The sequence below is a fragment of the Lagenorhynchus albirostris genome, chromosome 5 (genome assembly GCF_949774975.1).
Source record: "Lagenorhynchus albirostris chromosome 5, mLagAlb1.1, whole genome shotgun sequence".
Lineage (NCBI taxonomy): Eukaryota > Metazoa > Chordata > Mammalia > Artiodactyla > Delphinidae > Lagenorhynchus > Lagenorhynchus albirostris.
In genome coordinates this window covers 135,045,610-135,071,776 of record NC_083099.1, presented here as the reverse complement: position 1 = coordinate 135,071,776, position 26,167 = coordinate 135,045,610, and the positions used below count along the sequence as shown (strand labels likewise).

General features: G+C 46.2%; 1 protein-coding gene across 1 annotated transcript; it reads right to left on the bottom strand.

The window, feature by feature from the left end:
• Positions 1–602: 602 nt before the first annotated feature.
• Positions 603–25,678, bottom strand: LOC132520327 (ubiquitin-conjugating enzyme E2 G1-like). The gene is given in 6 exon segments (XM_060149083.1): positions 603–653; positions 2,799–2,830; positions 2,943–3,015; positions 3,329–3,425; positions 3,505–3,623; positions 25,094–25,678. Coding segments are annotated over 6 exon segments (897 nt in total). The 5' UTR covers positions 25,619–25,678.
• Positions 25,679–26,167: the final 489 nt, after the last annotated feature.

The window sequence follows — 26,167 nt, the reverse complement described above, 5'->3', positions numbered from 1 at the left end:
TTACTTCAAGTTTTCTCTGCTGAATTTCGTAAATGATTTGTCTTCCTGTTTTGTTGAGAGCTGCTCTGTTCCAGATTCTTGATGGATTTAACCCTCACAGTGCTTGGGGCTTCACCAAAACAGGTGTCACTCTTCTCCCTGAAGTTACTCAGTATCTCTGACCGAGTCTACTGTCATAACCTATTGAGAGGTTATCCTCTGCACCGATGTTTTTCTTTTCTTTTTTCCTCTTTCTACCCCTGTAGGCTCATCAGGAAAACAATGGGAAGAGTTTCCCCTTCCAAAGTGTTGAACCAGGATACTGTACTTCTAAGACTGGGCTTCATTAGCCTCCAGATGAGGTCAGCAAGATCTCCGTGGATCCTGGTGTCTGGGGCTCCCCTCTCTGAAAGGTCAAGGTCTTCCTGGTGGGTAGTCCAGCTTCCAATGTCTAAGAAAAGAGACAGAGTGAAGAATCTGTGCTCAGAGCTGGGAGGTTCGGGTTGGGGTGGGAGAAACAGAAGGCGGGGCTATAAAAGGAGAGAGCTGACCTTGGAAGAGGTTGACTCATCCTTGTGAGGGTTTCAGGACCAAGTGTGAAGCCAAACTTGGCATGGCTCGAGTCACTGGCATCTCCCACTAAGGATCCTCTTCTTGGCCTGGGTCTTGCAGGCCTGAACAAGGACCAGAGGCAGCCCCCGTCAATCAAGGACCAGGCCCTCCATGGTGGGGGGCTCAGGAGGCAGAGCCCCGGGCTCCCTGTGTTCACTGACTTCCACTGAACTGCCGGCCAATCTCAGGAGGCGAGTTTCTGAGCAAATTTCATTTTACCCTGTGCTTGGGATGTTTGGTTTTTTGTTTGTTTTTATTTTGCTTTATTTTATTTTGCTTTTCATTTAGACAAAATGTGCCCAAGTCCAAAATTTCTTTTTTATCTTAATTTCCACGCAGGACCCTTAGGCCTGTCCGTCCTCCCATGTCCCCATCAGTGGCAACACTATTCACCCAGCTCAGACGAGAAACCCTTTGTCTCACTCTCCTCTCCAACCCATTAGCAAATGTTCTCCCCTCTGTCTTCAAAATACATCCAGAATCTCCCTCCTTCAGGTCACCTGGCCCTCCGAGGTCTCTGCCCTGGGGCACTGCAGAGCTTCCTGTGTGGTCACCTGCTCTGCCCCCGCCTCTTTCAGTCACTTGTCCACAGAACCAGAGGGACCCTTGTTACGGTACATCAGATCCCACCACACCCTTGCTCACTGCCACCCCCGCCCCCCGCACCAGGACTTTCTGTGTGATGGGCTGGATGGTGGACCCCAAAGATATCCAGGTTCTAATCCCTGGGACCTGTGGATGTGACCTGACAGGGCAACTGGAACTTTGCAGGTGTGATTAAGATAAAGATTTAGAGATGGGGAGATTATCCTGGTGGGCCCCACGTGTAATCACAAGAGTCCTGATAAGAGAGAAGCAGAGACAGATGTGATGACAGAGAAGAGATTTGAAGATGCTACACTGTTGGCTTTGAAGATGGAGGAAGAGACCCTGAACCAAGGGATGCAAGAAATACGGCTCTTGAAGCTGGAATAGGCAAGAAAAAGGATTCTCCCCCAGAGCCTCCGGGTGCACGTGGCTCTGCCCACACCTTGACTTCAGCCCAGTGAAACTGATTTTGTTTGTTTGTTTTTGTTTGTTTTGTTTTGTTTTTGTTTTTTTGCCGTACGTGGGCCTCTCACTGTTGTGGCCTCTCCCGTTGCGGAGCACAGGCTCCAGACGCGCAGGCCCAGCGGCCATGGCTCACGGGCCCAGCCGCTCCGCGGCATGTGGGATCTTCCCCGACGGGGGCACGCACCCGTGTCCCCTGCATCGGCAGGCGGACTCTCAACCACTGCGCCACCAGAGAAGCCCTGAAACTGGTTTTTGATCTCAGCCCGCAGAACTTAAGGAGAGTAAATGCTATATTAAGCTACAGTGTGTGTGGTAATTGGTTATAGCAGGAGTAGGAAGCTAATATATACCCCCGCTCCCCGACTTAGAATTTAAAATCCTTACCGGGCTTTGAGGCCCGCTTCCTCCAGGCCTTTGTCCTTTTTCTCCGACCTCCCTGTCTACACTCTCTCCCTGGCTCAGCACTGGCTAGTTACACCAACATGCTAAACACACTCCCCTGTATTCAAGTTTGCCAAAGATACTGATTACCATGAAGTTCCCAGGACAGGACTGAAAGGAGTGTGGATGGCGATTCTCAGGCCTTTGCCTTGGGCCCCAAATACCAGCAACTACTGGATTTCCTGTCCGGAAGAAAGTTACACCCTAGACCAATGTTGCCGGACACCCAGGGCAGGAGATGACCCATACTGGCCCCCGCCTGGTTGTGCCACATGGGCTAGGCAGCAGGTGGGCCCCCGAGCCAGCAATGGAAATCACGAATTACCAAAAATTCAGAGTACTTTCTGGAAATGAAGTTTCCTCCCCAGGAAGCAAGGTGTTTGGATCTTGACTGGGATACACTATTGGCACGCTCCACGGATGGTGGTCGCAGGAAGGTACTGACCGACAGATGTCCTTAAGGGCTCAGGCTAAAGGGGATGTTAATGGGGACATTCCCGGTCCTAATGCCCAGTCTTGGGTGACTGCAGCAAAGATCTCAAGGCCTCCAAAGTAAGGGTTTGGGCGGCCAAGAACAGGAGCTGTACAAGGCCATATATGGTGATGGGCTGCCCCCCGCCCCCCGATCCCGAGGGTCCTAGACTCAGGCCACGTGGCAAGGGCACCCTGAGGGACGTGCTTTGTTCGCCCAAGTGAGCCTGAGCCCCACTCACAGCCTCTTCCAACTGCAGAAGCTGATGGAGACCTGGAGGAGGGAAAGGGAAGGGGAAGGTGGGGTAGAATACAGGATGGTCATGGCGCCAGGCAAGGCCTGCGTGCAGCGGCGCATTGCTGGCCCGCAGATCTCAGGGCCTTACCTGCAGGCCTGTGGAAGCTGGCGGCCAGGGGCCGGGGAACCTCTTCTACCACCAAAAAGACAAGCCGCTCGGCCTGTCGTGAAGGACCCAGAAAATTGTGACCTGGAGCTCACCCAGTGGAGCTGTGTTCAGCAAGAAGGGACTAGAAAGACTGCCTGAGACGGCCCCAATGAGAAGAACCTACCGCCGATGATGCGAACACTGCAGTGTGGCTGGGAGGGGGCCTCGAGACACACAAAAGGGACAGGAGAAGGAGGCAGCGCAAGCCCCTCTTCAATCAGGGACCATCCGCTTCACTCTCCATCCTCGCCACCACCGCCAGACCACGGGCAGAGGCGGAGGCGTGCTCATCCGCCAGCAGGGACCTGGCCATGGAAGCCCCCTACCCTTGCACTGCCACTCCCCTGCGGCAGGGCTAACTCCCCTGCAGAGACGCAGACTGAGAGGAAGGAGACCTCAGGCATAGGCACGGCCCGCCTTCTCCTGGGAGAGAGCCGGGAATCCAGGAAGAGGCGCATGGCCTTGGGATGCGGCTGAACTCCCGCCTTCTGGGACCGCCCACCAGCCAACGCCGGCAGCGCCCCCTGCTGCCCGTATTGAGCTGTACACACTCAGGGAGTACGGAGGAGAGACGTGCAGCAGCGAGCGGGGAGCGGAAGTTCTGGGGTGGAGGCTGACATTCTGGAGGAGGGGAGGTGAGGCAGACAGGTGACATGGGCAGACAGGTGACATGGGCAGGCAAGGGGGCTCAGCAGGAGGCCATCCCTGGTCTGATGACACAGTCCCGTTGTCCCCAGTCGTAAGAGAGTTCCCAGAGCTTAGCAGAAGTCCGGCTGAGGCCGCGCTCCCTGGGGTTAGAAAGGATGGGATTGGTGAGAATGCAGTTGTGAATTGGGGTCGAGGGGTTGTGGTTGGTGGACTGACGAGGTTGACCCCCAAGATTCCCACCGCCATCCCTGGGGAACAAGCCCCTCCCTTGAGTGTGGGCAAGCCCTGTGACTGTGACGGGCTATCACCCCCATGATGATATCACCTTATATGGGAAAAGGGATTTCACAGTTAGAACGCAGTACCCGACTCAGTTGACTTTGAGTTAATCCAAAGGAAGATGCTCCCGGGTGGGCCTGACCTAATCAGGCGAGTCCTCAAAGGAGAGCAGAGCCGTAGCAGGGTTTTCCTGCTGGCCGGGAAGAGGCAAGCTGTGAGAGGACAGCCGTGTGCCAGGCACCTGGGGGCAGCTTCTAGAAGCCGAGAGCAGTCCCTGGCCAACAGCCAGCTAGAAAAGGGGATGTCAGTTCTACAGCTGCAAGGAAATGACTTCTGCTAACAACTGCGTGAGTTTGAAAGAGGACTCCGAGCCTCAGGTGAGATCGCAGCCCTGGCTAACACCTTGACTCCAAGGGGGTCTCACCTGGGGAGAGACCCTGAGCAGAAGACAGCCATCACAGACCTGGATCCTGACCCACCGAAACTGTGAGATGATAAATGTGTTCTCTGAAACCTCCAAGTTGGTGGTAATTCATTGAGCAGTGATAGAAAACTAATACAGAGGTGTAAGGTGTAACCTCAGAAGGGAGGTGTGGCATCTTCATCGGGCCAGGCTCACAGTGCCGCATGACCTGTCCAAGGCCAGCTCCTCTGGGGCAGCCTGTGTGGCCCTGTGAGCTGTCAGCCCCCAATGAACCTGATATCTCCTCAGGCCGTCCCTTTGTTGCACGCTGCAGGCCATCCCTTTGTTGCACGCTGCAGGCCATGTGAACTCAAACGCTGATCTCTCCTCTCCCCTTTAATGCGGCGTTTATAAACATATTTTAATAGTTACATTAAGCTCTTTCCTAAGCAATTTTGCAACAAAATACAGCTTTGAATTTGGGCGGGTTTTTGGGTTTTTTTTCAAGGATACAATACTCTTAGTACAAAGCATTGTTATAAAATGTGCAGGGCTTCCCTGGTGGCGCAGTGGCTGAGAGTCCGCCTGCCAATGCAGGGGACACGGGTTCGTGCCCCGGTCCGGGAAGATCCCACATGCCGCGGAGCGGCTGGGCCCGTGAGCCATGGCCGTTGAGCCTGCGCGTCCGAAGCCTGTGCTCTGCAACGGGAGACGCCACAACAGTGAGAGGCCCGCGTACCGCAAAATAAATAAATAAATAAATAAATAATAAAATGTGCAGAATAAGGTTACTATGATTTTTAAAATCAGGCTTCCCATGATTATCAGAACCAGTGAAAGAGTAGAAGCCCAGATAGTGCCACACATAGGCCACTGCACTATTGTCATGTTTCACTCAAGGCTCACTCAGTAAGTATTTATTCAGCAACCAGATGTGCCAGGCACTGTTGGCACAGCTGGAGATGAGGTGATGGAGACCAACACAGAGCCCACTCTCACAGAGCTTAGTAAGAGGAACTAGACAATCAACATGCAAATAAATAAATTAAATAACTTCAGATAGTGAGAGACGCCATGAAGAAGATAAAGAAGATGCATTCATTTCCTATGGCTGCTGGTAGCAAATTACCACAAATGCAGGGCCTTGAAACCACATAAATTTATTATCTTACAGTTCTAGAAATCAGATTTCTAAAATAAGGTGCCCTCAGGTCTGCATTCATTCCAGAGGCTCTAGGGGAGAATCCTCACCTCTTTTAGCTTTCAGAAGCCACCTGTGTTCCCTGGCTCATGACCCCTTCCTTGCACACCAGGCCTTTGCTTCTGTCATCTGTTTTTTTGTTTGTTTGTTTGTTTTTGCGGTATGCGGGCCCCTCACCACCGCGGAGCACAGGCTCCGGATGCGCAGGCCCAGCGGCCATAGCCCATGGGCCCAGCCGCTCCGCGGCATGCGGGATCCCCCCAGACCAGGGCACAAACCCACACCCCCTGCATCGGCAGGCGGACTCCCAACCGCTGCGCCACCAGGGCAGCCCTGTCATCTGTTTTAATCACCTCCCCTTCACCCTCTTCATGAAGGAGGGATTCCTACCGCAGGGTTATGGGGATGGATAAACATGCAACACCCAACACAGGACAGATGAGATAAAAAGCAGCTTATTAGTCACACACACTCACAGCCCGGGAGAGGGGGATGCTGCATACCATGCAGGGGCACATGGGGGTTACACTCAGAACAGAGTGAATGAGCAGGGCGGTGGAAGGCAGGCTCTGTAGTAACAAGAGGGTGGGATGGCCCCTGGTTCCCACGGGAGAATGTGACCGGCTTGTCTGAGTAATTCTACCAGCCGGGAGGGAACGGAAACCCACTACTCAGGGGTAAGCAGGAACTGGGCCTGATCTGTTTGATAAGGGGTGGGGGGGCTGGGTGTTTAGCTGGGGGACCTTATCCACAGGAACAGAGTGGGGAGGGAAACTTGCTGTTGGGCCATAAGAGGGCCTCCAATTTCACCAGATGTCAAGACCACATAATCTTGAGTCTCATTTTATGTCTTACACCCCATGGTCACATCTATTGTCAGGAAGTGGTTGAGTCAAAATTTCAACCTATGTTAGTCTGACGCCAGATCTCTGGTTCTAACCACTTCACTGCTCATCCCTCTTGCACTGTGAACCGTGGCAGCCAGTGTGCAAAGGTGGCCCCCAAGGAGCCACACCTGCCAGCATCAGTGCCCTGGGGACGTCTGCTCCCACACTGAGTCTGCATTGCCTCTAAGACTTGAGTAAACCAACAGAACATGCTGAAAGTGACACTGTGCCTGTTCTGATCCTAGGAGGGCTTGACAGCCTCTGCTTCTGCCCTCCTGGCAGCCAGCTGCTGTGTAAGAAGTCCAACTACCTCTTGTGGAGAGAGGCCACACAGAGAGACCCTAGAGGGTAAGACCCCTCCATGGAGACAAAGGCCACAGGGAGGAGCACCAAGATGGCCGAGACGTCATCTTGGAATGTTCTAGCAAAATAGAGCCCTCGGAGACTGTACTGCTAGCCAACCTCATGGAGCAGAAGAGCTGCCAGCTGACACCAGCCAATCCACAGCCCAGTGTGAGAGAATACAGTGGTGGCTGTTTTAAGTCACTAAGTTTTGGGGTCGTTTTTTACTTCTACATAATTAAAATCCCAGTTTATATCTTCTCTTAGCTAACTTTATATCAGTACCATTAGTGAAGCATAAATACTTCAGACCAGTGCTGTAGTAAGGAATACGACCTGATTCTCTCTGTGTGAGAAGAACACTTGGGTGAATATACTCATATATCAATAAAAAAGGGTGAAGAGGGCTTCCCTGGCGGCGCAGTGGTTGAGAGTCCGCCTGCCGATGCAGGGGACACGGGTTCGTGCCCCGGTCTGGGAAGGTCCCACATGCCGCGGAGCGGCTGGGCCCGTGAGCCATGGCCGCTGAGCCTGTGCGTCCGAAACCTGTGCTCCGCAACGGGAGAGGCCACAACAGTGAGAGGCCCGCGTACCGCAAAAACAAAAAACAAAACAAAACAAAAAAAATGGGTGAAGAAGGACCGCTAGCTGTAGTGCTTTTTTTATCATATATATTCACTTCTATGGATATTTTTACAAAGGTGTCCAGTGACTGCTTGCTCACTCTTTGCATATTTCCCATGTTTTAAAAAATACATTCTGTCCTAATGTTTGATTATTCTGAAGCCTTTCAAGGGAGAGTTACCTCATAGATGTCCTTCCAGAAAACACCAAATCGTGAGTTAAACCGATTAGCTAACCTAGACCTGAGGCGATGAGTTAGGCTCTTTGTATGCCTCTGAAGAACGATGGTCTGTGGTTCTAGATGGTGCTGTCATTGTGCAGTCCCTGGTCTAAAAACATTCTAAAAGCCAGAGTAAGTGTCTCTGAATTTTTTCAGATGCTAAAGCTGCTGGTCCTCAGTGGTCCTCTCACCTCTTACATGGTTTGCGATGCAGTGGAGTTTTAAGGCCGAGCATTGTATTAAACTGAATAGGACCTGCTCAGTTTCATCTCATCACCGACTCAGGTCCTCTCATGGGCAAGGGAGAGCCTGGGATACGCTACCCCTGCCCCACCATTTAATCCCCCCAAGAAAGATATTCAGGGCTGACCCGCTGATGTGTGTTTATGTCTCGCACCATCAGAGGTGTGCTTTCCTTCTTTCAGAAAGAAGTCTTGACATGCTTGTGTGGGTCAGGCCCTTGTTCCCTGCACACTTTTCCACCCAGCCCTCTCTCAGGAACTCCAGAATTGCCTATCCGGCAGGGCTGATTGATTTCCCATCCGCATTTCCAGATCTCAGCCCTGTCCACCCAGTGACTCAAGCTAGGGCCATGGAAGGTGGCCTCCTTATCCCTGACTTCAGTCACTTTTGCAAGTCCCGGTCCCTCTCTGTTCTATCTTTAGGATGTGCCCCCTGTGTTCCCACCCCATCAGACCCTCACCCTTTCTCACTGTATTATAGGCAAAGCCTCGCCCATCCACTCTCCACACAACAGCTCGAGTGAGCTTTCTAACACGTAGGTCTGATCTTCATGCCTCCTTCATCTTCATCCTAAAGTCCAAACTTGGTCTCCTAAGGTGCACCCACTTACACTGGGAATTCTTTCTCCCCTCCCGCAGAGACAGCAAGCACAGTGGGCATCTGCGCTTCTCTGGACGTACGTGCCACACTTCCACCTCTGTCTTCACCTGCGATGTCTTTCTCTGACTTTCCAGCTTCTAGTTGTTCTCAGGGAACTTCTCAGGCATCACGTCCTTTGGGATGACTTGCCTGCCACTTGCCTGTCCCATCAAACGGAGCTGTGTGTCCCTGGGACTTACCTGGCGGTCCAGTGGTTAAGACTCCGAGCTCCCACTGCAGGGGGCGTGGGTTTGATCCCTGGTCGGGGTATTACGTGTCCCTGCCCCGGCTCCTGCAAACCCATTGAGTTCCCAGCACAGCCCTCACCCCACTGATCTAGACCCCAGTGGTTGGCCTCCCTTCCAGCCCCCAGCCAGTTCACCAGCTGATTTATTTGTCTCTGGTTTCTCAGCACCTAGCAGAGGCTTGGAATGAAATCATCACTCAATAGCTACTTGTTGAATGAATTGCTTACAACCCAGCTCGATCCCTTTTTCTTTAACTCTGTATGGATGTAGTTCCCTCAAGCTCTATTGAGCGGGCCGTGTCTGTGTGGGAGGCTAGAACCTAAGGCAGGTGATGCACACGAACATTTCACCGGGGTGTTTTCTGGGTGCAGACTCTGTGCACCAACATGGAAACGCGGGCCTGGCTTTCCCCAGATGCGTCCAAGAGAGGCTGGTTCTTACCTCCACGCCCCCAGCTGTGTTCACATTGTGATCTGCCCGATCTATCCAACCAGCGGAGTTAACCTAAAGAAAGAAATCACTGATGAGAAAACATTTGATTTCTCAAATGGAAGTATGACACGCACACATGAGAAAACAGTGATGAGAAAACATTTCAAAGATATGATCAGTCTAGACACCTAGCAGTTTTCTGAAAGGTTGTCCCCTTGGGATCTGCAGGGCCCGCCTTAAGGAGCTGGGACAGAAGGGACATTCCTGAGTTTTTGACCTGGACCTGCAACATGGAACCACTGCAGCCACAGAATTCTTTTTTTTTTTTAGGAAGCAACTATTTATGTATTTATTTTAAATAGATAAGGGTTTATTTGTTCACATATATGCAGAAGCCCAAAGATTGGCAGATCAGATCTGACACAGTGGCTCAAAAATCAACAGGGACCAAAACACCTTCCCATTTTTCTTGTTGCAAGGCAGTCTCTATTGTGTCTGCTCTTGCACTGTCTTCCACGTGAAGAGCATGAGTTTGGAGTCTTAGTTTGATTATGATGTTTATTTCAATTTTTAATACATTGAATATGTAGCATCACATATATGGAATTCAACTGATGTGGCTATCTTTGTTTCTTATAAAGTAAGGCACAGTCCTTCGGTCCTAGGTAAATAATGTACTCTTAATATATTAAAAACTCATGAGAAGTACGACCTTCTGCATCACCATTTGATGGGTAGGAATAATAGTTGTAAAACTTGGTTGCTGAATTGAGGTGTTCTTTTGTAAGTGTCAGAACGGTAGCATAGGGAAAGAGTACAGGTTGCGGGGGATATGCATTAAGAATCTTGTTATTGTTGCCTTCTAAATAGAATGGAATAAACAGGTTGTGAAGATGTGTATTTGTAAAGATAAAAACAATGCAGCCACATAATTCTGAATGCACAATAGTGATCCATTCCTGAGGAATTCCCTGTTGGGTCTGAAAACAAAATAATCTCTGAATGTGAGGCATTTAACATACAAGTGCTATACAACTCTACTGACAAAGAGTATATGTTGAAATTACTTTTAAACAATGTTCCTTAAAAAAAAAAAGAAAACTGCCATTAAAAAGTTTTTGTTTTTGTTTTTTTCCCCAGAAACTTCTGTCTTGTCTCACTAAGCTCAACACACGGGAATTTTTACCAACTTCGAGGTGGAAGCTAGGTGTCTTGGGGGTGGGAGTAACTAGGAGACACTCCAAGCCAAGGTGTTTTCAGGGGTGTAGTCTCGCCTCTTTTGAGCTGGAGTAACCAGTGGAGTCTTTGCATGCACTTCATTTCACTTTTTCTCAGACAAGAGGGGAGAAGGAGAAATCTACAAGATGATACTCAGTGGTACTCAGGACACATTGACAAAGTGAGTACAGAGAAACCAGCACATTCCCAGCTCCTAGGGATTGCAGTGTGGATTAGAGGACATGTTTGCACCCTGGTGTCAACCGGTACTGCTCGGGTCTCTAAGACCTGGGTGAGTTCAAACCCCAAGTCCACAGCTTAGGAAGCCCTGAGCCTTGTGTGGTGCCTGCTACTCCCCACCTCACTCCCTCCCCACCTGCCTCTGCCTCTATTGGGACCCACACCTCCCAGGTCACAAAGTGTGCCTCAGTCACCAGCTGCCACAAGAAATCAAAAGGACAGAAAGAAAATCTTTGATTTCATTTGTTTGTTTTAAACGTCTTTATTGAGATATAATTCACAGACATACAATTCACCCCTTTAATGTGTGCAATTCAATGGTTTTTGACATATTCACAGATATGGGCAACCATCACCACAGTCAATTTTAGAACACTTTCATCACCTCAGAAAGAAGCCCTAAACCCTTTATTATCACCTCCCTTATCTCCTCGTCCTTCCCCTGCCCCCGCCCCCAGCCCAGCCCTAAGCAACCAGCAATCTACTTCCTGTTTCTATAGATTTCCCTATTCAGGAACTTCATACAGACAGAATCCTATAATATGTGATCTTTTCTGACTGGCTTCTTTCACTTAGCATAGCATTTGTTAGGTTCATCCACATTGTAACATGTATCAGTACTCCATTCCTTTTTATGGTTGAATAATATTTCATTGTATAGATATATAGCATTCTGTGTGTGCATTCATCAGCTGATGGACATTTGGGCTGTTTCCATGTTCTGGCTTTTATGAATAATGCTGCTACAAACGTTGATGTGCAGTTTCTATGTGGACAATTGAAGTTTTGTTTCCCTTGGGTAGATACCAAGAGTAGAATGGCTGGGTCATATGGTAACTCTATGTTTAAGCATTTGAGAAACTGCCTTTCTGTTTTCCAAAGCAGTTGAACCCTTTTATACACCCACTGGGAGTGTATGAAGGTTCTGATTTCTCCACATCCTTGCCAAAACTTATTGTTTATTGTTATCTGATTTTTTCATGCTGGTCGTCCTAGCGGCAGAAGTGGCAACTCATCGTGGTGTGTGCTTGCATTCCCCTGATGGCTAGTGATGTTGAGCATCTTTTCCTGTACTTAATTGGCCATTCATTTTGATTTGAGAGAAGTGGGTCTCATCTTGCAGAACATTCTACCATCTCCCTCTCCCTCCCCCTCTTCCTCACCCTGTATCCTCCTGAATCCCACCCACCCACAAACGCTCACCTAGGTCCAAACTACATGGAGTGGCTTCCTCTTCCTCTGAAGGCCCTGCACCAGTCAACACAAGGTCCAGGGCTCAGGGTCTGCCACATGTGGGCTCACCTGATAAAGGCTGGGCTTCTGACACCAGCTGCTTAGATGAAAATTTCTCTATCTTGTTGCATCTGTGTAACTGGAATATGGGAGGGGCTTACTAGGAAATAACTCTTGGTATTTACATGTGTTTGAATGTGGGCGTTTCCTGCTTTGGAGTGTTACAAATTCACAAGGGGAAGAGCTACTCCAAAATTTCAGAGCGAAGGAAAGAGTTTGGCGACATATGTTGAAATTCTGGATGCCCAAAGAGCTCACTTTTTGTAAGGATGTACTTCCCTTAAAGTAAAGCAGGTGGTTTTCTAAAGGAGGAGACTTTGGAAGATGAGAACCTCACCCATGCCTGACAGTAGCCATGGTGAGATTGTATGGAAAACTCAGAAATTCTAGAGCCACCTTTCTTAAGGCAAACTGCCTGGCTTAATAAGGAGTATTGTGACCTCTGATCATGTGGTCATCTGACCAGCCCTGGCTGAGTTCCAGTCTCAGGCCAGTGCCCTTAACAACTCTTTGCACTTCACTTGTCTCGGTCGAGAATAATCGACAGTATGTCCTCAATGTACTCTTGTTGATTGATGGAGGGACCAAGTCCTCGGGTGGGGTCAGGTGAGTGAGTACAGGGGATGGGATTGGGTGGGGCATGGGTTTTCCTCATTGTCGCACAATGTGAGCTCCACCCAGGTAGCCACTAGGGATTATTAGGTGTGACCAACAACAAAAACTCTATGGTAAGTCTACACCTGTATGAAGGACAGGACATGCCCTGAAATGAAAAAGCCAATCTGAGTTTTGGTCTTTATTCCTGGTTGGTTCAAAGAGATGAGCAACTAACAAGCTGGATGACTTTGTCAAATGGGCAAACCACCCTCAGACTAGTTTCTGCACCTGAATTCATTCATTCATTCATCTCTGAACAGTTATTGAGTACCTGCTAGGTGCCCAATACAGGGCAAAATGATGGAGCTAGAGATGAGTCAAAGTCCTTATAATCCAGACAGGATGAAACTAAGCAGGACCCTGTAGGACCCTCCCGAGTACAAAAACCTTTCTGTGTCCCCCATTTCTTGTGTGGGGGAAAATGGTTTCAGCCTCTTAGACCTTCCCTGAGTTCCAAAGGGCAGATTCAAACAGTCACTAATTAGAGGAATGAGGCAATGCAGAAACAAAGGAAAGACAGACAAGAAACAATAGTGCAGGGATGGGGCAGGGTCCTGCTTCTTCCTGGGGGATATACATGGCAATATGCCTCTGGGTTCTTCTATTGGAACCAAGGCCCCCACCCATGAGGACCCCAGACTGGTTGGAAACAGAAGGCTGAACACCAGCCTGTTACCTCACCACCAGCCAATCAGAGGAAGGTCACATATGCTGCAGCCCACCCCCAAATTTTGCCATTAAAAACTCTTCCCCCCCGGGGTTCCCTGGTGGCGCAGTTGTTGACAGTCCGCCTGCCGATGCAGGGGACATTGGTTCGTGCCCCGGTCCAGGACAATCCCGCATGTTGCGGAGTGGCTAGACCCGTGAGCCATGACCGCTGAGCCTGTGCGTCCGGAGCCTGTGCTCCACAACAGGAGAGGCCACAACAGTGAGAGGCCCGCGTGCCGCAAAAACAAAACAAAACAAAAGAAAGCTCTTCCCCCCAGATCGCTGGGGACTTTGGGCTTCTTTAACATGAGCTGCCTGTGCTCCTTGCTTGGACTTCCAGTAAACTTTTCTCAGCTCCAAACTCTAATGTTTGCGTTTGTTTGGCCTCACTGTGCATCAGACACACAAACTTGGGTTCATCAACAAGGACTGAATGCAAGAGGAAGGATTGGGCCATTCGACCTAAGGGGACCCAAGAAAGATTCCTTCAGCAACGTGATGCTAATGTTGACTCTTGGCAGACAGGAAGGACTCTGCCACATGGATCAGAAAAGGAAAGGTGTTTTAGATGGTTGGCACAAAAGCAAACTCATAGAAATGGAGTGCTTATCTCGTCTGTCCCCAGTTCCCAGGGCATCAACATTCCCACTCTCACCAAGGTATGGGACTTCCAGGTCCACACCCACTGGTTGGTGATAACACCAAGCTCAAAGCCCATCTTGGGATCTAGTGCTACCCAAGGCTTACAGAGGTTCCAGATTATTATTGAACTCACTCCTCCTGGAGTCCAGAGTGTAGCTGAGGTGTACCTTGGCTGGAGAGTAACAGATGCTGCCCATCATTAGCTTGCAGAAGTCATGGACACTCCAACTGCAGAGTGGGGGCCTGTGGGAATGAGGTTATAGTTCAGGGGTGGGTTCTCTGTCTGGGCTTGATCCTGGCGCACTAGCATGGAGCCCATGGACCTAGAGCTTTCTTCTGTGTACCCACCTGTATGGTCCCAGGCTCTAATGGCTCTTTAAGACTCCCCTGTTCTCACCAACCACACCTCTTGGACCCAAAGACTGTAAGCCTTCTCATCCACCTCCACCCGACCCTCGGGGTCCTGAAACCTATTTTTCAGGCCCTGAAACCTGCAAGATCTCATGATCTCATCTTCTTTCTCAGACAGTTAAATATCAACCTCTAGGACAATAACAAGAGTGGAGTCCAGGAGATGGGCATTTCCTCCCAGACCAGTGGGTGCCTGTCCACACCTCCATGCTAAGAAACCCCTTTCCCATTCCCAGTAGAGCTGTGAGCAGCAATCCTCAAGTTCTACCTGGGAAGTTGCTCTCATCTTCTTCTGGAGCAGACGACTTTTGTGTTTAAGAATGTGGGGGACTTTTTTCCATCGCTTTTTCTTTGGGCAGTAACTTACTATAGTGGGTAACCCTGACTTGCCTGGTCTTACTCTCTGCTGTGATATGTATATGAGTTCCTGATCCCCCTTCCATGAGATTTGGGATGGCCTCCACTGGTCAGCTCATGTGTGCTTATTGGGCAATCCAACTTCCATGGCAGTGCAGCTCCTACCTGGCATTTACACATGCTTATCCCACTTCGCTAGAGCAGGAGACAGCAGTGACAAACCAGAACCAGTCCTGTAGCTTTGGGTCGAGGGTGCCTGAGTCTGGAGTGATACCCCCAAAAGTCTCACCTCCCTCATCCACTCCCAAGAAGAATTTGGCAGGCAACACCTAATGTTAAGAAAAATTAAAATTCTCATGCCTTTGTCAAAGCATGAAGTTACACCTTGGAGCCAGAGAGACAGGGAGTCAGGGTACCATCCTCCTTGATGTTCACATTTCAAAGAGACGGCTCCAAGGCCCCCAAGAAAGACGTCTCTGGGGAGTCAAACTGGTAAATGTTATTAGGTTTTATTGAAAGGCTTACACACATCTCAAAAAGACAGAGAAAGGATTGTAAAGGAAACACCCTAAGAAAGGGAGGGAGGGAGTTCTCTTTCCCTTCTGGCACCAGGGAAAATCTTTTCTTTCCATTTGTAGTTACCCTTACACTGCCTAGGGAAAAAGGAGCAGGTGAAGATCTGCTGAGGGGCCGAGCTGCCTGGGAGGATGGTCCCCCCCAGTGGAAGTGCCCCTGTAGTCCAGGAGGACTGGCCTTCCTTTTCCTGTTCGCTGGCTGCTTCACTTCTCGGGCCACTGGTCAGTCCTGGGGCTGCTGTCTATCAAGGTCTCACAAGCACCCTCCCAGGTCCGGGTTCCCACATTTCCCTTCCGCATCCCCATCTCCCTTTCTCTGTCTGAAACCTACCATATGCTGCATGGAGTGACCTTGGAAACACAACAAGTTTTCTTCTTTTTGAGCCGCTGGAATCTGCAAATAGTTCAGGAAGGTGTCACCAGGTCTTGGGGAAGTGAACTAAAACTCTGGATACCTGGGACCCTCCCCAGACTGATTAAACCAGAACCACTGGGCAGATTTTGTATTTGGTTTTTTAAAAACATTTATTTATTTGGCTGTGGCGGGTCTTGGTTGCGGGATGTGGGATCTAGTTCCCTGACCAGGGATCGAACCCAGGCCCCCTGCATTGGGAGTGCAGAGTCTTAACCACTGGACCAGGAGGGAAGTCCCAACTGGGCAGGTTTTAAAGCTCCCAAATCTTTAAAGGATTCTACAGTGTAGCCAAGGTTGAAAACTGCTGGCAGGGGCAGAACGTGGAGGGATCTTCTGTGTATTATTAGGGAGTCCAGACTGGAGCCTTTTGAGAAAGGGAAGACCTTTGAATTTTTGTAGGGAGAAGGATAGTACTGATAGATTGGGGATTTTGAAAGATGCTCTGGCAGCCATGTGAAGGGTGCACAGGAGAGGAACAAGCCCAGGGAACCAGGTAGGAGACTGCTGGGTGATCCAGGTGAGAGCCTGGGCTGGAGTGGAGGCAGCAGGACAAAGAAGAAGACCCTCAAGGTCGTCCTTTCCCTGTCTCTCTGCTCTTAGGTTTCCGCAGCCTCTAAGTCAGTTTTCAGAAGAACAGGAGTTAGCGTTCACATCTAGAAGTGAGGCAAATGTCCCCTCATGAAGGGGCAGAAACATCTGCTTATGTCACCCATCAAATTCAAGTGTAAGGTAATTCTAACAGAGCAATGATAAGGGAGAGAGATTCTGGATAATTTTATCTGTTCTCAATTGTACGTGTTTTTGTAACATGGTTACATTACGTAGGCATAGGAAAACCAAATTCATGATAGTGAAAAGCATCATTAAACAATTTCTTCTCGTGGTTAACATTCTTGTGGAAGATTTGAAGTTCCTGGGATGGAATGCTGGAGATTAAACCCGGGACTGCTGTCTTCAGTTTTCTTTGCCTTGTTTCTAACAGTCTGTGAAGGAGAATGACCAGGTTCCCAATCTACTTGGCAGTAGAATTCCCTAAAATGGAATAACAGAGCCTTTAGTGTGGAGCTTAAGTCCTGGGAGTGGGCTGAGGTTCACGGGAATCTCAGGTGTGATCTAATCAGCCAGTATTTCTTCCCAGTAGGGGGCAGTGTTTGCAGCGCAGTCCTCCACAATGATGTAAGGTGCCACCTGCAGGGACTGACTGGTATCTTCTCTTCCTAATTCATCCTGTTTGTTCCTGTTTCCAACCATTGCCACAGGAAAATGTTTCTCCTGTGTGAGAATTCAGCAAGAATGATGGTTGCATCTCTTTTTCACCTGGAAAACCTCGATCTACTTTTGCATCTTCCTCTTATCAGACATTTCGGCGACCCTTGCCAGTTAACCACTCCCTCCTTCTGGAGGCGCTTTATTTTCCTGACTCCCAGGATGAGGTTTTTCTTTGCTCTTCCTCCTACCTCGTGGTGTCCCCTCATAGTCTCCTCTTCTGCTTTCCTCTCCGGAGAGACTGAATATACAAATGGACAATAGTCAGATCATATATAAAAAGAGAACTCTGACCGACAATCTGCAGCAACCTGTCCGGGAAAGCAACCCCTTGACTACAGTAACCAGCCCAGGAAGCCAGCCTGCAGTCAGTCCGACGTGTAGGCAGCTAGACTGCCATCTCCAGTAACAATACAGGAAGTTCATCAATAACTTCTGCAAGAACTGGCCCCAAATGGCCAGGACTTAATAACTGACAGCTTCCCAGTTTTTGTCCCCACTTCCAACTTAAGGCCAACAGAGAAAGCCAAATATGCACCCTAAGCCTTCACATAGGATGCCCCGCTCTAATTACCCCACCTCCGGCTTTCCCAGGCCCACAGCCTCGAATCAGGGACACTGAAGCCGTCCCCTTCTTCCACTACGAGGTTTTCCCGCTCTTCTGCCTGCCTTTGAGTCTCTGCCAAAATGCAAGTGATGGTGGCCAACTCCCTTGCTGCAGAAAGCTCTGGAATAGCCTTTGTTTCTCTCATTTGGTTCCACACTCCTCTGTGAAGCTCAAATCCCTGGAGCGTTTCCAGACTTGAACCTCAGACCTCTCTTCCCTAGCTACCCTTTCTCCACGGGGGTCTCATCAAGTCCCCTGGCATGAAGATGACAACCAAGTGTATATCTCCTCCCTGATTCCTCTTTGAGCTTCAAATTCAATATACAAGCGCCCACTTCTAGACCTGGACTTCGAAAGGCAACCCAAATTTCCCATGTTCAAAAGACAAACTTCCTAAATTTCTCCCTCATCTTCACCATCTCAGTTCATGACACCAACCTCCATGCAGCCACTCAAATTTTGCTGTCAACCCTAGCTGATGTCCTAGATTCCTCTTCTCATCTGTTGGAGTCCTGGGCTCTGCCACATTATTCAGAGCCATTCAGCGACTTCTGAGAGCTCAGCCTCAAAACGTTTCTATTTGTTTGTTGTTCTCCCATCCCCCACTCCTCTGCTACCAGCCGAGTTCAGACCCCATCGTATCTCACATGGTCCGTGCTGCAGAGTGAATGAACAAGCAGCTGGGTTGCTTTCTCATCAACCTCCAATATCTGACTGTTCCCAGTGGTTCTAAAGAGCCTTGTCAGCAGATGTAATTTATCTTCCAGGAAAATTTGAATTACATTTCATGAAAGATATGTTATTAACAAGGGGGTGGTGAAATGTAAAGGTAATTAATCTTTGAGTTAGGCTCTTCATAAAAAAAAAGCCAAAAGTTTCCATATTGCAAAAGATTTACGTATCCATTCATCCTCAGAAACACTGAGGCCAAGTATTGATCACAAAATACTTATTAATTCTCCTAGGTTGTTATTGTTCTATATGGTATTGGTTGCATGTTCTTATACCCCTTTCTCTCTCTCTCTCTCTCTCTCTCTCTCTCTGTATACATATGTACAAATATATGCAAGTGTACTAGGAAAAAGAACAGAGGTTAAAATCATGATTACCCACGTAGCTGAACCCAACTATATCACAACTTGACATCTTGTAACATGTATTCCAGATATTTCATATTTATAAAACATTATAAAGACCCTCCACACTCCACTCCTTCATTCATTTCCGTTCTTCCCTCTGCAGAGGCAACTGCTATCATGAGTTCACTATTTATAATCTCATGTGTGTTTTTGTACTTAGACTAAATTTTATAAGTCTGTAAGTAAGATATAGTTTGTTTTACTGATGGTATGTTTTTTAAATTGGTATATTTTAGGCATTATTTGGCAAATTACTTTTAAAATTCAACATTGTTTTTTACGTTTCCCCATGTGGAAACATATTCTGATTCATTCTTCATGCATCCTTGTTTTCTTCCCGTCACTGAGGTTTATTGAGTTGTACAGAAAAGTAGACAAATAATGAGCATCAGCTCGATCAATTTTCATAAAGTGAATATATTCCATGTGACCACAAACTGGATTAAGATATTGAATATTAATTACACACCAGAAGCCCTCACATGACATCACCTGGCCATCATCTGCTCCACTACCCCAGAGAAAACATTTTCCTAACTTCTCACGCCATAGTTGCCAGTTTAAGAACTCTGTATGGAGGAATCAGAGTTTGTAGACTTGTGTCTGACTTCTTTCGCTCAACTTTATATTCGAGAGGTTCATCTATGTTTTATGCATAGAGGTAGTCTGTTCATTTAAAATTTTCCCTTTAATAGACTTTACTTTTAGAACCATTGTAGACTGTCAGAAAAAATTGGGAAGTTAGTACAGAGAGTTCCTATATACCTCATCCAGTTTCCCCTATTACTAACCTCTTACGTTAGTATGGTACATACTAATGTAACTAATATCGATACCTTATTATCAAAAGTTCATAATTCATTTCGATTTTCTTAATCTTTACCTAATGCTCTTTTTTTCTGTTCCAGGCTCCCACGTGACATTAGTTGTCAGGTCTCTTTATGCTCCTGGTGACTGTAGCAGCTTCTCAGACTTTCCCTCTTTTGATGCCCTTGAGAGTTTCTATGAGGTCTGGTCAGGTATTTTGTACGGTACCCCAATATTGGGATTTGCCTGGGTTTTATTTTATTTTATTTTATTTTTGCGGTACTCGGGCCTCTCACTGCTGTGGCCTCTCCCGCTGCGGAGCACAGGCTCCGGAAGCGCAGGCTCAGCGGCCATGGCTCACGGGCCCAGCCACTCCGCGGCACGTGGGATCCTCCCAGACCGGGGCACGAACCCGTGTCCCCTGCATCGGCAGGCGGACTCCCAACCACGGCGCCACCAGGGAAGTCCTGCCTGGTGTTTTTGTCATGATAAGACTGGGTTTAGGTTGGTGGGAGCCAGACCACAAAGGTGAAGTGCTTTTTTCATGACACCGTAGCAAGCATATGTACTGCCAACATTACTGATGACTGTTGATGGTGGCCTTAGTCACCTGCCGGAGGCAGCGTTTGTCCGGTTTATCCCCTGTAAAGTGACTCCTTTTCTCTCCCTTTCTATGTTGTACAGTTTGGAAGGAGGTCATTCTGCACAGCCCTCACTTACAGAGTGAGCAGTTTTACTCCCTCTCCTTGGAGGCAGAATAGCTACATAAATTCCTTGGAATTCTTCTGTATGGGAGATTTGTCTCTTCTTCCTCATTTACTAATTTATTCAATCATTTATTTACATCAGTATGGACTTGTGGATATTTACTTTATTTTCTGGGTTATAATCCTTTGACCCCTGGAACTCTTTCAATGGGCTACTGTGGTCCTTTGTCCTTTGACGTACCGGTCAATTTTTTATTTTGTTTTGTGTTGAGCTCTTCCTCACTTTCAGGGACTACCAAGTTATCCAGGCTCATCTGGTATATGTCCTGCCTAGTCTTAGAATCAGCCATTTCTCCAAGGAGCCCTGGTTCATCTTATTGGAGAACGGTGTTAGAAACCAAAATTTGGGTACTAAGCCATGCTTGATACTGGGGTGTCATTTCTTGTTAGACTTCTCTGATGACAGAGCAAAAAATATATGTGTACTAAGTGATGTGTATATAGTGTAACTATAAACCCTTGTATATGTAACCATCTGTATCTATATTAAGCAAAGCATGAGTTCGTATTGATATCTCAAATCCATTACTACATGGATCCTACCCTTGTTTATCCATAAACTCCCATTCTAATACTGAGAAACCTGGCTCCACCATTGGCCATACGTTGATGTGATTGTTCCAGTCTAGTATACATATATAGCTGTATCAGAATTGTCAACCAGTACCCCAAGGGAAACAGCTTTATCCACTAGTGTACAGAGCTCATATGCAGTTCCTTTTGCCTTTAGTCTTAGAGATCTCACTCATTTCCAAAGACACTTAGGTCAGTCAACACCTCTCCCCACCCCACCTACCCATCCCCTTCAGTGAGGTTGTTTCTTGTAATAGTTAACTTGAGAACTGCAATAGTTAACAAGTTAGGGCTTCCCTGGTGGCACAGTGGTTAAGAATCTGCCTGCCAATTCAGGGGACACGGGTTTGAGCCCTGGTCCAGGAAGATCCCATGTGCCGTGGAGCACCTAAGCCCGTGTGCTACAACTACTGAGCCTGTGCTCTAGATCCCGCGAGCCACAACTACTGATCCTGCACTCTAGAGCCCGTGTGCCACAACTACTGAAGCCCGCACGCCTAGAGCCCATGCTCTGCAACAAGAGAAGCCACCGCAATGAGAAGCCCGCGCACCGCAACGAAGAGTAGCCCCTGCTCGCCACAACTAGAGAAAGCCTGTGTGGAGCAACGAAGACTCAATGCAGCCAAAATAAAATTTAAAAAAAAGTTAACTAGTTAACTTCTCTTGTCACAGTCTGCATTCCTTCCTGAGTTCCCCCAACTTCTTAAATGATTTTTTAAAAAATTTGCAGTCATCAGATTTCACTCTTTGTTCTATAGATTTTGACAGATGCATAGTATCTTGTATCCACCATTATTGTAATTTTACTGCCCTAAAAGCTTACATTACAACAATTTTACTGCCCTAAAAATCCCCTGTGTTATTCATCCTTCCCCCCTTCCTCCTGAACCCTGGAAACCACTGATCACTTTACTGTGTCTACAGTTTTACATTTTCCACAGTGTCATATAAGTGGAATCATACTATATGTACCCTTTTCATACAGACTTCCTTTACTTGGCAATGTGCATTTAAGTTTCCTTCATGTCTTTTCATGGTTTGATAGTCATTCTTTTTATTGCTGAATAACATTCCATTGTATGGAGGTACCACAGTTGGTTTATGTGTTTGTTTAATCAGTTCCTGCTAAAAGTGTGTTAAAATTCCACCCTGTTCATAGATTTGTCTTTTTCTTCTTTTTTTCCTACAATTTTTGCTTTATAAACTGATGATATATTTAGTACATACAAATACAGAATTTTTATATCTCTCTGATGAATTGAGTCTTGTCATTATGAAATTCTCCTCCTTATCTCTAGTACACTTCTTAGTCTATTTTGTCACCTATTAGCATCCTTATGCCAACTTTATTTTGTTTAGTGTTTGCATGGCATATTGTTTTCTGTTCTTCTGCTTTTAGCATTTCTGTACCCTTATATTTAAAAGGTGTCTCTTATAAAGCCCATATACCAGGCTTTATGTTTTTATCCTGCCTCATAATCCTTGCCTTTTAATTGAAGTATTCTGTCTTTTATGTATAATTACTGATGAATTTGGGTTTAAATCTACCATCTAAATAATTATTTTCTGTTAGTTTCACTTGTCTATGTTCCTTTTCTTTCTTTCCTTTTTTGGATTACTGAAGTTTTTATTTCATATTTCTCCATAATTAATTTATTATCTATGCATTCTTTCATTATTATTTTAGTGACAACACCAGAGATTACAACATGCTCCTTGAATTATTAAGGTCTTTATTTTGCTTTCAATTTTAAAGGATATTTTCACCGGGTATAGAATTCTAGGTTGGCAGTTATTTTCTTTCAGCACTTTGAAAATGTCATTTCTTTTTTTTTTTTGGAGGGGGAGATTCTATCATTCCTTTTGAGAAATAAGACATATATTTTATTGGTGATTCTTTCAGTTATGTATCTTTTTCTTCCCCCATCTCATTTTAAGAGGTTCTCTGTCTTTTGTTTGCTGCATTTGTATTATGACGTGCCTACAGGTGACTTTCTTTGAAGTAATTCTGCCTGACATTTTTAATATTTTTTTAATCCATGGCTTGATTTTTTGAAATCAGTTTTGGGAAATTCTCAATCTCTACCCCTCCAAATATTTCTTCTACTCCATTTACTTTCTTCTCTACTTCTAGGACACCAGCTGCACTTGTGTTAGTCCTTTTCCCTATATTTCTTATACTCCTTTTTTGTACTTTCCATTATTTTTTTTCCTTGTGCTTCACTCTAGATATTTTTAACCTACTTCTAATTCATGAACTCTTTCTTTAGCTGTGTCTAATCTACTACTAAATGTATTCACTGAATTGATATCTTTAACAGATTCTAGCTTTCTGCTGAAATTGTATTTATTTATGAATTAACTTTGGTAATTTATTTTTTGCTGGAGAAATATTTCATCTAAATATTCAAATTTTGTTTATTGAGTGGCCTTTCATTTAGTTGATCCTTTCTATTTTTCTTTGTTCTCTTTTTTGTTAATTTCTGTTCTTGGCTTAAATTTTAATTTATTCTACTTTCTTTATCACATAGGTTGTTTGTTTTTTTTTTCCCACACTGTGCAGCATTCAGGATGCTGAACAGGGATCAAGCCTGTGCCCCAGGTTAGTTCCCTGACCAAGGATCAAACCCATGACCCGCTGGCATTGGGAGCATGGAGTCTTAACCACTGGACCACCAGGGAAGTCCCTCTTCTTTTGCTTTTTGAGTTTAGTTTCATTTATTCATATTATTTTTCTTTTTAAAAATGTATTTAATGCTATAAATTTACCTCTAAGAACCACTTTATGAACCCAGAGGTTTTCATATATAGCACTCTATGTCATTTAATATCTTATTGTTTCCACTGTGTTTACTTCTTCAATCAATGAGTTAAGTAGACATATGTTGGTTTTTTGGTTCTCAGATATAAGAAGGTTTATTGACTATGTATTTATTATGGATGCATAACTTTTTTAAAAAATAACAAACAGGATTTATTTTTCTATCAAATCTCTAATCCATGTTCCAGCCAATGCATGGAGTGTAAATCAAGCCCCATGTAGACTCTTGGTAAAAACAATTGTAACTTTCTACAGGGCAAAAAAAAAAAAAAAAAAATCAGCATTTTTTTCTTTTTTTTTAATTGGAAAAAAATTATATTTTGGAAGAACTCACTACATAAGGTGACAGAATTCCAAAATCAAATTACATGAAGATATACAGCATAATTTCTTTGTACTAGGTGAGAAAAATCTGCAGTATAGAGAATACAGGCAAAGAAATATGAAGGGCTGAGGAAAAGGTTATGTGGGTAAACAGCATTTTAAATAGCAAACCCAGAAGTTAAGTAGAAAACCTGTAGCTGCGCATGATTAATTCATCCAATATTCACATTAGGTAACTGAGGGCAAAAATAAAACCAAATCAGAATTTTTTACTGTTTGGGGTACATTTCAAAAATTTAAAATCTGAATTGAATTCAGAACCAACTCTTTTTAGTTCATGGGGATAATGACTGAATTCAAGAGCTCTCAACAACGAAAACATGTTATTGAAATATCCAATCCAAGAGATGGATGCAAATATAATACAAAAGGGACAAAGCACCTAGTGACAACCATTCCTCTGACGTCATCTTTAAAAATCAAGTAGTTGCTTATTGAATGTTTCGGTATTTGCACTAAATGATTTGAAAACTTCCTGGTAGACAGAGGAGATTAAAGCAAAGGGAAGTGTGTCAAAACAAAGAAGATACAAAGTTTGGTAAGTGAAAAGAGTTTAATGAAGCCTCAATAGTTTAAAGGAAGTTAAATGGAAACTTTTAATCCTAATTGCTTTTTATCTGACATGCTTTAAGGAGTCTTTTAAAACTGATAAGAACAATGAATAGGGAAAGAAAACCTGCTAAAATCTTTTTAGAATTTACATGATTCTTATTTTACTACAAGAAAGCATTATTGGGTACAAGGTGTGTCTGTGGATGTACATGAACAGTATATATATTTTCCGGATCATGTTGTGCTATGTACAGGTCTTTACAATTCTTCCTGAAGGTTAAAACAGTTCTTTAGAATTCAAAATGCATAATCATCTGTAAGTTGGCACTTGTTAGGCTCCTGTCAGCATTGATACTGACATGTTTTACTGCAGCCCAGTTCCAGCCAGTGTTTGCCAAATTATTACAACAGAAGTCCAGCAATAGGTGGGGTAGAGTGCAGGAAAAACAGTGCCATGTTTCTCAATCGGAGACCCTGAAATGAGTGAAGTTACAGCTGTTGAATAAATGTCACTCAAAAGCAGTCTCTTGCTTTTTCTTACACAGCGGGCAACCTTCCTTTTGAATTCTCCATTTCTGTCTTCCCTCCATTCTTTTGCAGCATCAACATTAGCAGGTGAGTCTCCATTAGGATCTGGAAGCATAGAAATGACACTAATCGTGATAGTTTCCATGGTGTGAAGAGGCAGCCAGTGTTCCTCTGGCTTTTCATAGCCATATTTATCTTCCCCTGGCTCGTGAAGAATAGAAATGCATGCATCACCGTTTTTATCAACATTTGGATGCCAGATTTCTGTAACGAATTTCATTTTAGGAGGCCTAAGGGGATCATCTTTTGGGAAAGTGAGATGAGCCTGAAAAACATCGCCTTCATAAAATGTATCTGGAGGACCAATAATGACTTTCCATCGATAGAGATCGTTGTCATTTATTCAACCTGCTGAAAAGCCTTCCACTGGATTTTTGTTGAGTTCTGCCAGCTGTCTTTGCAGTAGCAGTGCAGACTGCAGCTCCGTCATCCTCTCCGCCAAGGGCCCGGGCTGGCGCCGGGGCTTCCGAAGGACTGAGGACAGGCTCTGGGGCTGCTGGAGCTGGGTGTGCTAGGGAACCCAGGCCCACACGACGGGAGCGCCGAAGGCGACGGAGGCTGGGCTGGGGCAGCGCCTCGCTGCCCGTGGAGTCCGCTTGCTTCTGCTTTCCTCACAGCGCCTCACGCCTGGAAGGGGAGGGTGCCCATGCCGCCGCGGAGCGCACAGGGCAGCATTTTTTTCTTTTAAAGAATATTCTAGATGTTTTTGTGCAGATGAAAAAGTTCACGTATTACGTGGGTCTGTGCTCTCTTCGTTTACGTACTCAATTGTTCCCTCCCTGCTGTCAATTCTGCACAGAGGAGGCATGGATCATTGCTCTGCAGCTGCACTAACGCTCCTATCTCCACGTCGCTGCACTAACGCTCCTATCTCCACGTCGCTGCACTAACGCTCCTATCTCCATGTCGCTCCATAGTTTGGTAACCTGGAACCATGGTATGATTTCACTTTATAATGCCCCAAGAGCAACTGGAAAGT